Source organism: Thamnophis elegans, chromosome 13 (assembly GCF_009769535.1).
Source record: "Thamnophis elegans isolate rThaEle1 chromosome 13, rThaEle1.pri, whole genome shotgun sequence".
Lineage (NCBI taxonomy): Eukaryota > Metazoa > Chordata > Lepidosauria > Squamata > Colubridae > Thamnophis > Thamnophis elegans.
Window position 1 is genome coordinate 18,619,892 of NC_045553.1, and position 16,768 is coordinate 18,636,659.

A 16,768-nucleotide genomic window follows, 5' to 3' on the forward strand; every position below is an offset into this window, starting at 1 on the left:
ATGTGGTTGTGTCTTTAAGTATGAATGATTTGAGGTAAAAGCATGTTCAAATAACTGTAGTCAAATGAGAATTGTGGTACATTGATAGTAAGATATACAAAGATTTTTGATTTAAAGTGTATAATCTAATATGAACTATAATGACTGTGGAAGAAATGCACGAAAGTTATCTGTAACCAATTGACACGCTTTCTACAAGATGTAATGAAGGATGATTCTTTTTTTGTTTTTGTTTAATTAAAATAAAAAAAACTTTTTTAAAAAAGGACAAGACTTAGCAATCCACTTTCTTGCAAATGTAAGACATGGAACATTGGAACCAGATTGAATGGATCTAATCAGCTTCATCTATGAATTCTCAGACTTGTGAAGCATTAACAAATTAAATAGAGAACCAGTTTCTGCAATGGAGTGAGGTCATCAAATTTGTTGACAATATCAACTAATCCATACAGGGTAAAAATAAAAAGGAAGTACAAAGAGCTGTAAACTGTAGTTAGACATTCAAATGGCTGTAAACTGTAGTTAGACATTCAAATGGTCAAATGGTCAATTTTGAGGAAGTGGGTAAAATTGCCTTCAGTGAATCTGAAGGCAAGTTAGAAGGACTTTTCCACAGAGCACAGAATTCATTTCCTCAAGAAATGAATTGGAAATGAAATGAAACTCCTCTTATTGGTATCATTATTATGATTATTATTACTTTGTTGCTTTGCATGTACATTTGGCCAAATAAAGCTGTTCTGTTCTGCTCCATTCCACGCCACGCCACGCTACGCCACACAAATCCATCTCTATTCAGTTCCAATTCTATAATTTCCTTAAAAGTCGGACTAAAGGTCCTCTCTGGTGCTGTACCCAGGACGTTCCCAGATTGAGATGATGTGTGTAGAAGTGAAGGCAACTTGGTATCCAGTGCCAGGGACTCTGAATGTGTTCCATTACTCCTCTTTAAAAGACATGCTACAGTCTAGCCAGGCCCTTGTGTGATCTATCAAAATGTGCAATGTTGTCAAGAATACAACAATCTTTATTTCTTACTGGATCATGTCATCACAAAACAACTAGGATTTGTGGACTAGAAGTGCTTTAACATCTTAGGTATGGAGAAGCAATTCTGGAGGATCATCTAAAGAGACCTCCAAAAAGCTGCAGGTTGGACCATGCAGGGCTTCTCTGAGATTTGAGAGTCTTTGTCATAGTTTGGTACACAATTCATGGTCTTTGGTCAGCTTGGCGTCTAAGACAGGAATTTGTTTCTTCTTAAAATTAAGTTTATCAAATTCTTCTTGGATTTCTAGGATAGATTTTTTCTTTGTCTCAGGCAGGAAGAAGTAAATAATAAATCCTGAAGTATAAAGGATGCCCATGAAGATGAGAAAGGAGAACTGACGGACGTTTTCCTGGTGATGGGAAAAAATGGCTTTAGGATTACAACAGCGGAACAGAGGCTGATTCTTGTGCAAATTCCCAATAAATATTCCTGTCTGGTTTCCAAATATCAAGCCCTGGGATTCAGCTGGTATTGCCAACTTTGCATCATTCAGCAAGTCAGCTTCAACCAACTTACAAGATGTAATTGGGGCAGTTGATTGTCCCAATTTTCCTGCAGATTGGAGGGAGGAATAAATCCATGTGTATCAGAATCACTTACCAACATCAATGGAAACACCATTCCGATCACAAAGACTCCAGCCCAGCTCAGGGTCCCACTAATCGCAAAGGCAGGGGCTCTGGATGACTGATCAAACATTTCCATCCGGAGAGAGACTGTGGCACCAGCTATGGAGAAAGTAAAGGAAAGTTTGTTACCATCAGCACAACTCTACCAGTAATCTCATAGAGATTTTTCATCTAGAGGACTTCCTGAGCCAGACACAGTGTATCCAAAATTTAGCTGTGGCTAGGAAGGGGAACTAATCACTTTATTAACCACAGTTTGGGAAACGAGAAGTTGGAAGGATTTTGGAATGGTGGCTAAAGAGCAACCGCTTCAGCTCCTGAAAGCCAGGGTCTAGATCATGACACTGGAAACAGACTATATATATATTGTCACCTGTGGCCAGAGGTACTCTTTTGTACACAACAATCCTTTTGGCAAATGCTCAGTAGTACATGCTACCTTCTTTAAAGTATTTGCAGATCCTATAATTTCTCAGGTTCCCATCTTTAGCAGCAGTTGGACAAGGTACAGGTAGTTTCATCTTGTGACTGGAAGCTATGACATATTCCCAAAGCTACTTATGAGCAGGTTTCAAAGTTGTGGCAGTTGCACCATCCCCACAGTTATTTGCCCATCTGATTGATTGCTGCAGCACTCACCCATCCCATCTTACTTTATTTTGCCCTCTCCTTTGAAAGGTTTAAGCCAAAAGTTACTTTCGATATCCCTATAAATCTGTGTTGAAGAAATTACCTGGGCCCAAACCAAAGACAAATACAAAACAGAAGATCAAAGAAAGGCAACAATAAGGCATCCAGGAGAACCAGGGCTGAAATAAACAAAACTGCATTTTAGTTCATTAACTTATTATGATTAAACATGGATATCAACCAACTCCCTATGATTCATGAGCCAGAGGTTTAATTTTTATCAAAAACCTAAAAACACCCTGGTTCTTGGCCCCCATTCTTGGCTTCTCCATCTACAGGGCCCTTGTCTGGTCAGCAGAATAAACTATTCTCTTCTGACTTTGCTCAGCCCTCAGCCCTGTTTTTGTCTTGGGAATCATATTATCAGCTGTGTTGCTTCCTTCTTTTCTAACCATAAAGGGATGTATGGGAGGGAGGGAGGGAGAGACCTATTAGATCAGGGGAGTGTAACCTAGTGCAGTGGCCTCCTTGAATAGATCACTCAACAGCTGTAATCCCTTGTTTTAATGAGCAGCTCATGAGGCATTTCCTCACCTGCAGAGAGAGGGATAAGGTGATACCAGCCAGCATGGTGCCCATCAAAGCGTAGCCTGCCCAGAGTAGCATCTTTCTTCCAAATCGTTCGATGATGAAGCTCTGAGGGATTTGGGGAGAGGAATGAGCACTTGGAAGATGACCTTGCTAACACCCATGGCACTGAGTTCAGTTGCCTCTTGAAAAAGCACCTTTGAGACAACCATGATCTGGATGACTGAGAATCTCCATAGATACTGAGAGCTTGTGTATTCAATCACACTTAGCCAATAAAGAATTCTATTCTGTTTGTTCCGTTCCACTTGTTCTGTTCTGTTCCATTCTATTCCATTCCATTCTCTGCCCTGCCCTGCCCTAATTTCAGTGATATGTCCCAACAGGATGCTCTGGGAACAAGACTATGGAAGTCTGTCCATAGCCAGCATGGAGGACAGTGCTGCTGGTTGAGAAATCCCTGAGGCTTGCAAGCCACCATACGACATATTTTACCTGGCTTCCAAGGGCTAGCAGGAAGTAAGGTTATCACACACCTTATTTATTTAATAATTAAATGTTTATTCCACTTTTATCATTTTTGTAAACAACTCAAGCGGACGAACATACCTAATGCTCTTTCATTCCTCTATTTTCCCCACCACTGTGAGATAGGTTGGGCTGAGAGTGACTGGCCCAAAGTCATCCAGCTGGCTTTGTTGCCTAAGACTGGACTGGAACTCACAGTCTCCTGGTTTCTGGGCAGTCCCTTAACCACAAAACCCACCAGCAGGATTGTGCTATCAATGCCTGGTCCTTGCAGAGGGTTCAGGTTGTGGCCACAAAGCCACTCAGGCAGCCTCTAGCCATGGTCCTGTCCTGGCTTCTCTCCCTTTTGGAGGAAGGGCTGCCTTCTCTGGGGCCACAACCGTCCCAGCCGCTTCCTGCTGCATCTTACCCCCTCTCACTCACACAAAGGATGGTGGAAAGAAATTCGCAGAGGCTCACTCCCAGGGCCAAGTAGGGGATCTGCTCAAGGTGGAACCCAGTGGCCTGGATCACTTCAAAGGTGTAGGAGTAAATCTGAGGAGAAGGAGGAAGAGGAGGAGAAACCAGGGAAGCCATCTGAGGACTCCTGTACAGGAGAAAGATGCTACGACTGCACAGGAGCAGTCCTGGAAGGGGAGGCTTTCAATGGAAGGGAGCGAGCTCAAAACAGGGCATTCATCAAACCAAGCCTAGGAAGGAAGAGAAAGAAGAGCCAGTTCTGGTTTGTAAAACCCCTCTCCTCCAGTAAAGGAGGCACTTCAACTCTCAAGGGGAAAATAGGTCAAAGGGAATTGTAGGGTTTTCCTGTTTCCGTATCTCCAAGTGGAAAGCCCCTCCTCCCACCCAGAAGCAATGGACCAGAGGCCTCACTCAACTGCCTGGATGCCACTCAGCTGTGTGGTCACTGCCAGGACAAGCAGCATATAGAGCTGCCAGCGCAGGGAAGGCTCCTTGACCAGTTCCAGGAGGCTCTTGCTCTGGGTGCTGTTCAGGGCTGCTTGCTCTTTCTGCAAGTCATCCAGCTCTGCCCAATGAGGCTCTTCCCCCCAAAAGGTCTTCATTGCTGGGAATGAGAAAGAGTGCATGGCAGGACACAGGCATCCCTGCCACAGGACACAACTTCGGGTCCAGTAGATACATCTCCTCTGGCTCCCTGCCTGGCAGCAGAACCAGCTGGCCCATTTCTTGGTGACACCAGCTCTACTTTGTGCAGACCAGAATTGGCACAGCTATTACTTCTGTGGATATAAAAGGTGGGGAACTCATGGAGTTGGCAGGGGGATCCTGCTAACAGAGGAACTAAAGGAAAAGTAGAAAAAGGAGAGTGGGCAGGACTCTCTGTCTCTAACAGAATAACAGTGGGAAGGGATCTTGGAGCTCTTCTAGTCCAACCACATGCACAAGCAGGAGACCCCATACCAATCTGGACAAATGGCTCTCTTAAAAACTCCAGTAATGAAGCATCCATCACTTCTGGAGGCAATCCATCTCAGAGAGAGATGCGTAGTTGGAAAGGATCTCAGAATCACTTTGGTGCAGGGCTTGTTTAGGCAGTTTGGACAGTCATCTTACTAAGCCTTTGTTTGAGGCCTTGAGAGAGGGGAGGATCCCCTTCCTGTGGCAGTCTGTTCCACTGGTTAGCACAAAGTCAGGAAGTTGTACCTGATGCCTGCTCTGTATCTTCTTGCATGTGGTTTAAATTGGTTCTGGCCTCCCCATCTGTGGCACGGGGGAAGAGTCTGCTCCATAGGAAAAATCCCCTGGCATTTATTAGTGATTTATCCAATTTATATTGCTGCCTATCGCAACTATATGATTCAGGGCAGTTCACGAACCATGAAAAGCAACATGAAAGAATCCAAACAAAACAGCAATTTAAGAACAATAAAACCTAAAACTATATAAAAACCATATATGTGTCCTCACTTAACAATGGTAATCGGGACTGACAGTTCCAAACTCAGCCCCATCTTGGTAAATCTTTGACTTGACTCAATTTCTCACTGCTTTTCTAGCTGCCTTTTCAGAGGCTTTTTAATGTTACCGTTTCTCGTGGAAAGGAGGAAGTGTTGTCATCTGTTACCTTTCACACATCCTTCTTCGTCTCCTCTGTGCAAGAGCAAGTGAGGTGGTGACTCAGGGAAGAATGGTAATACGAGCAAGGGGACCACGGCCGTAGCCCCACTGAAGGCCAGCAGCATTGGCCAGAGGGCCCCACTTCCCAAAAGCTCCCTGGGAAAGCAGACAGAAAACCTAGGTTGTTTCCAAGGCTTATGGATAAGATGCATCTCTGATTGTCATCTTGCACTCTCATGACCGCAATAATTAATGTTGAAAAAGTAACATGAAACCAGAGCATTGTGGAAAGTGTGACTGTACCTTAATCCCATAACTTGACCAAGGACTTTTCCCAAACACCAAAACATGGAAGCAGTTGAAGTGGTAAATCCGCGGAGTTTTTTGGGGGAAACCTCTCCGAGGTACTGGGGATGAAGAAGGATACAAACACCTTGAATTGAAGGCAGAAAACAAGTTATTGGGGCCACAAGAAGCAAAAGTCTGCTGCACCATCAAAGTGAAGCAAGAACAGTTTGGCAACAAAAAGGAGAAGCACAAAACAGGGAGCAGTGGAAGCAAAAGAGTGCCTTGCACAAAAGGCAGCAGTCTACATCCAGTGCAACAATGCAATGCCCTTGGTGCCCTCTGGGGCTCTCACTGGCAGCTCTTCCTCTGCCCTTCCAAATTCCTTATGACTTAACCATTGCATGTTCACATCCTATCCTCCCTCTCAGTCCTAATATGTCCTGGCACATGCTTGGGTCTTGGCCAGCAGTTGGGAGAGCTAGGTGCATACCTGTGCTGATGCCACACAGAAAACGTCCCACCAGAATGAGTTCGACAGATCTGGCCATCTTGCTGAAGCCCAGGAGGAATGCACTGGCCACCATCAGCATGTTGCTGCCCAAAAAGCAGTTCTTCCTGTTCATGAAAAAGGGGCGGAGATGCTCCAATACTTGGAAGAGGATGGTGATTTCTGGCCTGTTCATGGGAGGCCCAGAAGCAACCATCTCTTCCTTCAGAAAAAGAAGGGCCTGCCATTCTTTGGCAATCATTGAAATTCAGGTCCTACATTTGAGAAGAAGAGGACCTGACCTTCTATGTCTCTGGCTTTGAGATATGGGAACAGGGCTAGCATATGTTCTCAGTTTTTTCATAGCTAAATACATCCAGTTTTTTTAACTGTCTTCATAGGAAGACAGGAAAACAATACTGTCAGGAAGGTACCTGTAGGTAACTTGCCTGATTTAACATTACTGGCTTTAAAAAATGGCCTTACACAATTTCCAAAATATATCCAGCTCTTGCTAATACAAAAACTCTGATAAACTTTCAGTGATTTTCATCCCTATTGCTCCTATGGCACCAACCTATGATCCCTCTCTGATTTGGATTGAGCTCCCATGGGACTTTCAACTGCATATCCCCTCTTTTTCTATATGCATCTTCCTCCTCCTCCTCCTCCTCATCATTCAAAGGGACTTACAATAAACTATAACAATTAAACAACCAAGCAACCAATTAGAATTATTAGCCAGCCAAAAAGGCCTGGTTAAAAAGTCCAACTGCTACCAAAAGACTCTCAAGGACTGGACTAATGGCACATGGTTCTTTAATGCTTTGAAGACGGCCTTGATTAAAGCAAGTATTCAATGGGGACCTACTTTCCATATTTGGCAGCCAGGCATCCACTGCTCATGGAGCCCAGGAGACCTCCCAAGCCAAAGATGGATACCACTGAAGACCACAATAAGGTGAGCGTTGAAGGATGGACCGAATGTCCAAACCTCTCCAACCACGTCTCATTGATGAATTCTTTGATGTGCTGGAAAAGAGGGATGTGGTTAGGCAGAGAGAGTTTTCTCACCACTGATGGTAGAAACCAAGTTCACAAGAAGGGAAAGGTAGGAGATGCCTAAGGAAGACATAGCAACACAGCCAGGCAGATGATGCCTGTAATGATACCAAGGTGGCCATCAGTCAGCTGGGCCACCAGGCTCAGTAAATGAGAGCCTACCAGATTTTGGAAGCAGAAAAATTTCAATGGAAGGATGATGCAGGTACTCGTCGACTTATAACTACAATTGAGCTCAAAATTTCTGTTGCTAAGCAAGGCAGTTAAGTAAGTTTTGCCCATTTTATCACTTTTTTTTGCCACAGTTGTTAAGCGTATCACTGCAGTAATTAAATGAATCACGTAGTCATTAAGAAAATCTGGCTTCCCCATTGATTTTGCTTGTCAGAAGCCAGTTGGGAAGGTTACAAATGATGGTCTTGTGACCCAGTGTCAGTGCAGTGGTCAGAGATACTTGCCAGTTACTGTGAATGCATGAATTTTGATCCTGTGACCATAGGCATGCAGCAGCAATCATAAATGTGAAAACGGGTCATAAGTTGTTTTTTTTAGTGCTGCTATAACATCAAACTGTCACTAAACTGTTGCAGCAGATTGTGGTTTGTAATCTACTTATGAAAGATCAGGACTTGATACCACGAAGGTGAGAGAAACAGGTTTATTGGATGCATCGAGTTCAGCGTGTTCACACACCAAAATCTGAACTGGCCTGGCTACGCCCAGGGCAGTGATTTTATACCTTTAATCAAACTTCGTCAATCAGAGGGCGTTTAAAGAGGCGTATTCATACAAAACGTAAAAACCCCTGTTCAGAACAGGGAAGTACATCTTGGAAAAATACAAAAGCAGATATTCATACCAACAGTTTTCTGCAACTTCTCTGTTCTATCTCTCCCCCATGTCTGGCTTCCTGTGCCCCTCCTTTACAGAGTCTTGCCACACTGTTCAGCCCTATTTGTAATATGAGGAAGTTAAAAGTCAACTTTGGGACTCCAGGGCACTGGAGTAAAAGGCCAAACTAAAATGAATCTATAAGGTCCATTCTATTAAGACCACCTAACCTGGCCAGCCACTGGTGGGTTTACCTGTGCAACCCATGCTGTATCAAAACAAATCGATGTAAGACAAGGACTTCCTGTGATCTGGCTGTAGAAGGTCTCTAAAAAGCCTTTGCTGGTGCCTTTCCGTGCACATTACATGGCAAGGAAGACAAAGGCTTCTCAAAATATCGGGAAGAGTTGTTCCAAGTGCCGGAAGGGACGTGGCGTTGCCCACAGGAGAGAACCACAATTTTCTTTGGGGCCTGGGGAATATTTAAAGATGGAAAGGGGGACCCCCAAAGGGGCATTTCCAAAGAACCTCTTAAAGATCTGGGGAGAAACAGGGTGGGGAGCTTGGGGTGTTCTTGAGGCTGGAACCTGGAGATGGCTGCCTCCCAGAGGCCTGCCAGTCCCAGCTGTTTGGAGCAGAAGAAACCAAAACCAAAACTACTCTACCAGCATGTAGGAACTGATATGATGCTTTGCAGCATGCCAGGTTCCCAATTCTTTTAATTCCATTTTTAATATAAAAAGTGTAAATAGGAAGGTAGGACTGGGTCCTGGTGGGCCACAAAGATGTCCTTTGGTACAATGGCCCTGCAGACCACCCTCTGGGGGATTCCAGCAATCGCCAATGTCTGAAGTCCTCAGTCAGAATGGGGTCTTGTGATTGTGTGGAATACATCCCTTGCATCCCAATAAAGGAGACTATTTGTAGTTCAGGGTTGAAATGAGGGGCTCTTGATGCTCTGAGCTTAATTGTTTTCTTGCAGATATTTCATTTTGATGTTACCTAATTTGGGTAATGAAATGTCTGCAAGAAAACAGAGAGCACCAAGGACCCTGCAGAGGTATCCCTGTACACAGCCGCGGTTTCTGCCGCTCCATCCTGCAGAGCAGTCAGAGATATCCCCACAGGCTTCTCCTCTTCTGCCAAAGATGTTGAAGCACAAGGGGCATCTTCCTTTTGTGCCTCGGGGTGATGAGTTCAAGGCAGGTTCTGCAGAGCTGTGATCAGTAGATCTTCTATGCACATCCTGCCTGGGAGGTGGACTGTGGAGGACTAAGGTTGGAATTTGGAAAGTTTGTTAAACAAATTGCTGACACAGAAAGTTGCAGCTGCAGTGAGGGTAACAAATGATGGGACACAATTGTCTAGAATGTTAGAAAGACCGCTAGAAGAATGCTTGGTAACCTGTGGCTTATTGTAGTAGTAAAAGTGTTGTGGCCCAGGAGGAGCCGTTGGAGCTGCCACCAGACTCCGACAGCGAGGAGTTGGCTCTGGAAGATGTGGAGGACCCTGGACAGGGTTCTGACTCTGAGCAGGGCGCAGAGAGGCTAGTTGGCCACCAGGAGGCGCCCGAGGCCTGGAGCAGCGGTGACAGCCAAAGGGAGCATGCTCCTGAAGTCAAGCCTTGGAGCAGTGGGGAGGAGACAAGGGAGTGTGATCTTGACGTCATGCATTGGAGCAGTGGGGAGGAGACAAGGGAGTTGGTCCTGGATGCCCGGCAACGGAGGGCTAATAGGCATAAAGCACAGTTATGCAGTTACAGGAGATAATTGAACTCAGCTGGTGGTAGTTAGGCTCCTCTCAAGACTATAAAAGGAATGGCTTTCCACAAGCGCGTCGCAGGAATCAACGTATTTACTAGAGCTGGAGAAGTTATCGTGGCTATCTTGGCAGGCTGGATTGCTGTCAAGGTCAGTCTGTGCTGGATTGCTGCCAAGGTCTAGTCTGTCTGCCAAGGTGGCGCAGTGGTTAAATGCAGCACTGCAGGCTACTGCTAGATCAGCAGGTCAGCGGTTCAAATCTCACCGGCTCAGGGTTGACTCAGCCTTCCATCCTTCCGAGGTGGGTAAAATGAGGACCCAGATTGTTGGGGGGCAATATGCTGACTCTCTGTAAACCGCTTAGAGAGGCCTGAAAGGCCTATGAAGCGGTATATAAGTCTACTGCTATTGCTATTGCTATTGTATGTTAATAAATCCTTGAAGTATCTTTGTCTCTGCGTGCTTTGGTGTATAAAGAGGGGGTTCAGAACAAAAAGATACACTTCTTTTGATAAGAAAGCTTATTAACATAAACATGCAGTGTGTGAAGGAGGGTAAAGTAGAAGAATCCAATCAAGAGACGTGTCAAGGAACCAATGTGTGATTCATAGGATGTTAACTTCCTTAATTGTAACTATAAAATTTGTGCTTGTGATTGTTCGAGATCTTAGCTCCTTTTGCTACTGAGACCCTTTTGCTGGTGGGCTCTAATAAAAGAAACTGAAAATGCCATTCCTCATATCTGGTGGTCTTTGTTGGCTTTGGCACCAGGCTAGGACCCATTTTGGGTACCACAATTGCTTACCAGAGATGCATAGGTGATCATAGATCCTTGGAAGCCAACCTGCAGTGATCCTCCAATTCCCAGAATAACCACCATTAAGAGAAGTCTCTGATATTGAATCTGGAAGGAAGAGAAATAACATTTTTTTTTAAAAAAAAACACCAAAAATCTGTATTCCTCTCCTTTTTATAGCATGCCAAAAAGTGGTGGGGAAGACCTTCTCTTTCACCAGGCGAGGTGTAGGTGGGGTGGGGTCAAATGCTGCGTTACTGGGGCTCTGGCCATGGGTTATATGATATGTGGTTATTTTTCATGGATTGGATCTGTTTTTACTTTATTTGTTTACCAGATTGATGGGCAGCATAGAAATTCAATAAATATATAAATACATAGAAATAAACTATCACACAAAGACATAAAAAGCAAACACTGATAATGGTAATAATATAATAACACCCCTCCCCCCATCTATGCATCTGGCAGAATCTCCCCAAAGGAAGGGCTGGCTTCTAAGTGGGAGTTAAAGGTAAGGGGTATGCTGAACACAGAGGACTTCTGCTGGCCAGGCCAGAGGTTGGGGTTGGGGTGGGGGGCAGCAGACAGAACTGGGGCAAGGTGTTTGCACCTTCATCCCACAATGCTGGCTGCCCTTGGACACCCCTCATCTCCTGTCCACATTCAGCCCCCGCCCCTTGCCTGAATCTTGCCATGCATTTATGTAGTTTTAAACCTTTTGGTTCAAAATAGTCTTTCCCCTCACTTCCCTTTGTGTTAATTTCCTTTGACTGGTCCCTATAAAAAAATCACCTTGAGCAGCAATGGTGAACCTTTTTGGGCTCCTGTGCCAAAAGCGGGGGAAGCGCAAGGGGGTCATATGTGGGCGTGCCATACCCATTATGCTATGCATGTGACCCCCCTTGCGCATGCATGTGTGCACACCCTGCACATGTACGCCCCCCCCTTTTGGCCCGCGATAGATGCGTTTTTTGCCCTCCCCAGGCTTCAGAGGCTTTCAAGGAGCCTGGGGTGGCGAAAACAGCCTCCCCCAGCCTCCCGAGGCTCTTTGCTGTCTCCCAGACTGCGCTAGGGGCGACTAAACAGCCTGTTCTTGGAAATGGAGGCTGTGACCAATGGGCTTGGCTCTGGGCTCTTGCTCCACTTGCCCGGGAGACAGAACACAGGGAGGAATATAATGGCCATTTTGGAGGGAATACAGCACCTTCCACTTACATCCATGGCAGCGGTGCCTGCCGCGCCTTGCCACCTTCAGAGGCAACAGAGGAAAGCACTCCTTTTGGTGGGATGGCTGAGCTGGTTGCGCCGGGCCCCAAGCCTTGCAATCACCCCACCCAGCACACAGACTTTGTCTCTATTGCGGCTTGCAAAGGCCCGCGCTTTGGCCAGCCGACGTCCCGGGAGACCCATTTCCTGGCTCTATGTTCCCGACCTGGGTTATGGGGCAACCCCTGGCCATTATCCTCTGCCCCCTACAATGCTGTTGCCACTACTGGCTCTGCCAGGAGTGTTGCCTACATCCATGCCGCCGCTGCCTCAGATCCAAGTAGTCATTCTGCCTATTCCATCAGATGCACCAGAAGCATCTGCAATCAGTGACTGCCCCGCCCACCTCCCCCATGGCTGCTTCTTCTTCTGACTGCTCCAGAAGCGGCACTGTGACAGCTACTGGGGGCGAGGTGGCGGCGGTGGCAAAGATGGGCAAGGGCTTCCCTCCCTCCCCACCCGAGTGGGCTACTTGCACGGCTCCAGCCTGCGGCTCTGATGAGGATCTGCAGTCCGGAGCGCTGCTGCTTCCAGCCGGGATATATTCTGCCAGGCCCTCGCTGGCGTCTTTATGCAGGTAGCTTGCCTCCCTGCCAGCAGCTTCTCCAGTGTCCCGGCTGGAAGCAGCAGTACAACAGTCACCGTTACCTGGGGCAAAGGGCTGGCATTGGTGAGAAAGGGCGACCACCTCCCCTTTGTCCCTCCCCCAACAGAGGCTGTTGCGCTTTGCCCTGCCACTCCTTAGCCCTTGGTACCGGGACCCCACCTGGAAACAAAAAGATCATTTTCCTGGCATGCACATTCGCACTGGGCGGCTCCACCTCTGCTTTCTGGCATGCCAATGTGCATTAAGATCAGCTGGATGCTGCGCCCGAATCCAGAAGACAACTGATGATGGCTCTGCATACCAGGAGAAATGACTCTGCGTGCAACTTCTGGCACGCATGCCATAGATTCGCCATCACGGACCTAGAGCCTAGAAGAGTCATAACCCCATTTGAAAACAAGTTTCATTCTTCCACACCCATGCACTGAGAACAATGCCAGGAGACCTCCCAAGGGCCAGCCAGAGGTGGAATTCAGCAGGTTCTGACCAGTTCTGACCAGTTCTGGAGAACCGATAGTGGAAATTTTGAGTAGTGGGAGAACCGATAAATACTACCTCTGACTGGCCCTGCCATCATCTATTCTCTGCCTCCCAAGTCCCAGCTGATCAGGAGGGAATGGGGATTTTACAGTATCGTTCCTCTGCCACACCTACCAAGCCACGCCCACAGAACATAGTAAAAAATATTGAATCCCACCACTGTCCTTGGCCAATGATTCTGGCAGCACTCACTGCTCCCTTTCTGCTGATATGCAAACCTGTTAGGCCTCCCAAGGGATGGGGGAGAAGGAAACTCCCCTCAGGATTGCCAGGAGTGATTATTGATCTGGAATCTCCAAAAAGAGCTTTCGCAGCTGGGGAGTGGGCAATGACTGAAGGAAAGGCTTCTTGAGCTTGATAACCATCGTTCTGACTTCCCAGAAGAAGACTTGGTCCTCTGAGAAGGGAGTGGAAGCTTTGAAAAGGTGAAGAGCCTAGTTTACAACCTGCAGTGGCTCAAGGCACCAATTTTGTGATATAAACCCAGCCAGAGTAAATTGGGGGAAATGGAACTTTTGAAGAACAAAGTCAGAATTTGACCTTGGGAGGCCCTTTGAATATCATATAGCTCAGGGCTCCCCAAACTCTTCACTCATCAATAGCTTCATAAAGGTTCAGATTGCTCATCATCCCCAACCAAGTATTAATTTTAAAAAATAATTTAATAAATACTACTTTAACTAATAGCAACTAAAATGATTAAAACCCTGGAAACAAAAACACATGAAGAATGGTTGCAGGAATTGAATAGGGCTAGTCTAGAGAAAAGAAGGAGTAGGGGGTGACATGATAACATATTCCAATATTTGAGGGGCTGCCACAGAGGAGGAGGTCAACCTACTTTTCAAAGCACCAGAAGGCGAGACAAGAACTGATGGATTCAAGGAGAGAAGAAACCTGGAATTAAGGATAAACTTCCTAACACTGAGGACAATTAACTTGAACAGCTGAACAGCTTGCCTTCAGAAGTTGTGGGTGCCTCATCACTGGAGGTTTTTAAGAAAAGACTGGGCAGCCATTTTTATGGACTAGTAAAGAGTCTCCTCCTTGAGCAGGAGGAGTCTAATTTTTAAATTTTACTACTACTACTACTACTACTACTACTACTACTACTACTAGTAAAAACAGTGACCCCTGTCAAGAGTCCTATCAACCCATGGGGCCACTTTGAAGAACTCTGATTTAGCCCAGCTTCATGCCTGGGCAGAATCCAGGCATGCTGAGTTTTGCATGGATGCAAGATCAGGGAAGATGCCCATGCAGAATGTGCTCCAGGAGGGTTTGAGTGACCTGGAAGTAACTGCTGCTGTGTCTTTAGCAGCCCCTTGGGATGGGATGCCAGGAAGCCTTGTCTGGCTTGTACTCACCACATCCCAGAAGATCACTGCCATCTCGATTGGAGCTCTTCTGGATCTTGTCTCTAATAGAAGGCAGCCCTGGACTTTGTGCTCTTTATTTCATTTCTTGGTGAAATCCCAAATTGCCTGGTTAATGATTCACTATAATGATTTCAAGAACAAAGGATGAAATGGTACATCTTGTCCGCTGGGTTTAGGCTGTCCATAGACTCTGTGACAAAGCATGATGGGAAGAAGAGGCTTCAGAGAGATCTCTTCGGCAGTCATGGTCCGTAGTGGCTCTTTGGATCTCCCCAGCATCACCTTGCTGGAATTTTCAACTTCAAAGGGTGCCATCTCAGTTCCATTGGAACAGACGGAGTGCCACGGAGTGTCAAGAGTCGGACAGAGTTTGACAACTAATACCGCATTATCCTTTTTAACTTTCCAATTTCCACCTCTTTCTGAACATACCAGAGGGAGTTGAGAGGCTGAAGATCTGAGTCCAACTCCCCTGTTTCTCAACATCTTGTCACTCTTCAGCATAGGGGCTGTAGATCAGTGGTGGGTATCAAATTTTTTTACTACCAGTTATTTTGTGGGTGTGGCTTGGCAATCATGTGGCCGGGTGCCAGTGGCTTGGTGGTCATTTGACTGGGTGGGTGTGGCCAATTTAGCCATCCATTTTGCCAATTTAGCAGTCCATTAAACAATACATAGCAGCCCCCTTTTCTATTCTTTTTTTAATATTTTTTTTAATTTTTAATTTAAAACAAATACAACATCCTTCTTTACATGCTATAGAAAGGGTATCAGTTGGTTACAAAAAGACTTTCATGTATCTCTTCCACAGTCAACAAATATAATTCATATTAACTTAAGTATTTTAACTCAAATATTTATACATGTCACCATCATCATCTCTCCATTTTCATTTGACTATAATTGTTTAAACGTCCTTCATCACAAAATATACCAAAATTTAATACATAGCCACATACTGGCCTTTCAATTATTATTTCTAAAATCCTCCACTAACACTAAATCCTTATGTCCTATTCTAGCTAATTTTATTATTATTATTATTATTATTATTATTATTGTTGTTGTTGTTGTACAATTGTATCACAGCGGCCAGTTGTTTCGCCGGATTTGGCATTGGTTACTAGTCGGGCTCCACCCAGGGGCCTAGGACGTCGTAACGTATTTTCGTAATATGCGTGCAGATCCAAGCAGTGCGGCTTTTTGCATTTGACTGATGGTGATTTTGTCAATTTTTAACTGTTTTAAATGTAATTCCAGTGCTTTTGGAATAGCACCCCTTGTGCCAATTACCACTGGAATTACCACTGCTGGTTTGTGCCATAGTCGTTGAATTTCGATTTTTAAGTCCTGGTATCTTGTGATTTTTTCATGTTCCTTCTCGGCGACCCTGCTATCACCTGGTATTGCGATGTCTATGATTGTGACCTTATTTTTCTCAACCAGTGTGATGTCTGGTGTATTATGCGCCAGTATTTTGTCTGTTTGTATACGGAAATCCCACAAGATCTTGACCATCTGATTTTCGGTGACTTTCTCAGGCTGATGTTCCCACCAGTTTGTTGCTGTTTTAATATTATAATTTTTGCACAAATTCCAATGGATCATTTGTGCTACTGAATTGTGCCGCAATTTATAATCAGTCTGCGCGATTTTTTTACAGCAGCTGAGTATGTGATCAACAGTTTCATCAGCTTCTTTGCAAAGTCTGCATTTGGCATCATCAGAGGATTTTTCGATTTTGGCCTTAATGGCATTTGTGCGGATAGCTTGTTCTTGCGCAGCCAGGAGTAGTGACTCTGTTTCTTTCTTTAATGTACCTGTTGTTAACCATAACCAAGTTTGTTCACTGTCCACTTTATCTTTTATTTTTTCCAGAAATTGACCATGCAGTGCTTTGTTCTGCCAACTCTCCATTCTTGATTTTATCACATCTTTTCTGTATTCTTGTTTTGTCTGTTGGGCCTTCAGTAGATTTTTGTTCTTTACTTCGATTAATAGATGTTCTTGACTTTCTTTTAAATAATCAGCCAGTGCATGTTTTTCTTCTTCAACTGTTTGCTTCACTTGTAATAATCCTCTGCCACCTGATTTTCGGGGCAGGTACAGTCTATCAGTATCACCACGTGGATGTAAACTGTAGTGCATTGTCATTAGTTTCCTGGTTTTTCGGTCCAAAAGGTCCAAATCAGCTTGTGTCCAGTTAACTATGCCAGCTGTGTATCTTATAACTGGTATTGCCCA

At 45.2% G+C, this 16,768-nt stretch overlaps 1 protein-coding gene across 3 annotated transcripts; it reads right to left on the reverse strand.

Moving 5' to 3' along the window:
* Positions 1–215: 215 nt before the first annotated feature.
* Positions 216–14,613, reverse strand: LOC116516429 (solute carrier family 2, facilitated glucose transporter member 11-like). 3 transcript variants are annotated; one of them, XM_032228902.1, is made up of 13 exons: positions 14,513–14,583; positions 12,765–12,974; positions 10,739–10,837; positions 7,152–7,312; positions 6,284–6,408; positions 5,809–5,938; positions 5,513–5,661; positions 4,305–4,492; positions 3,853–3,963; positions 2,908–3,009; positions 2,417–2,492; positions 1,655–1,782; positions 216–1,403 (listed from the first exon to the last, which is right to left on the reverse strand). In XM_032228902.1, exons 3-13 carry the CDS (start codon positions 10,811–10,813, stop codon positions 1,197–1,199), a joined length of 1,452 nt encoding a protein of 483 aa, XP_032084793.1. In that variant the 5' UTR covers positions 10,814–10,837; positions 12,765–12,974; positions 14,513–14,583; the 3' UTR covers positions 216–1,196. The 3 variants fall into 3 exon arrangements, with proteins under 3 accessions (XP_032084793.1, XP_032084791.1, XP_032084794.1); XM_032228900.1 differs by lacking the exon at positions 12,765–12,974 and having other exon boundaries at positions 14,513–14,613; XM_032228903.1 differs by lacking the exons at positions 7,152–7,312; positions 12,765–12,974; positions 14,513–14,583 and having other exon boundaries at positions 10,739–10,831.
* Between the last annotated feature and the right edge of the window lie 2,155 nt (positions 14,614–16,768).

Bases quoted from the DNA above. Each gene is read 5' to 3' on its own strand.
- LOC116516429 (XM_032228900.1), bottom strand. From the start codon at position 14,536: ATGGCAGTGATCTTCTGGGATGTG. The intron at 3,010-3,852 runs GTGAGTGAGAGG...CAAATCCCTCAG, and splicing joins TTCTTTCCACCATCCTTTGT to AGCTTCATCATCGAACGATT. The intron at 2,493-2,907 runs GTGAGGAAATGC...TGTTTATTTCAG, and splicing joins CCTTATCCCTCTCTCTGCAG to CCCTGGTTCTCCTGGATGCC.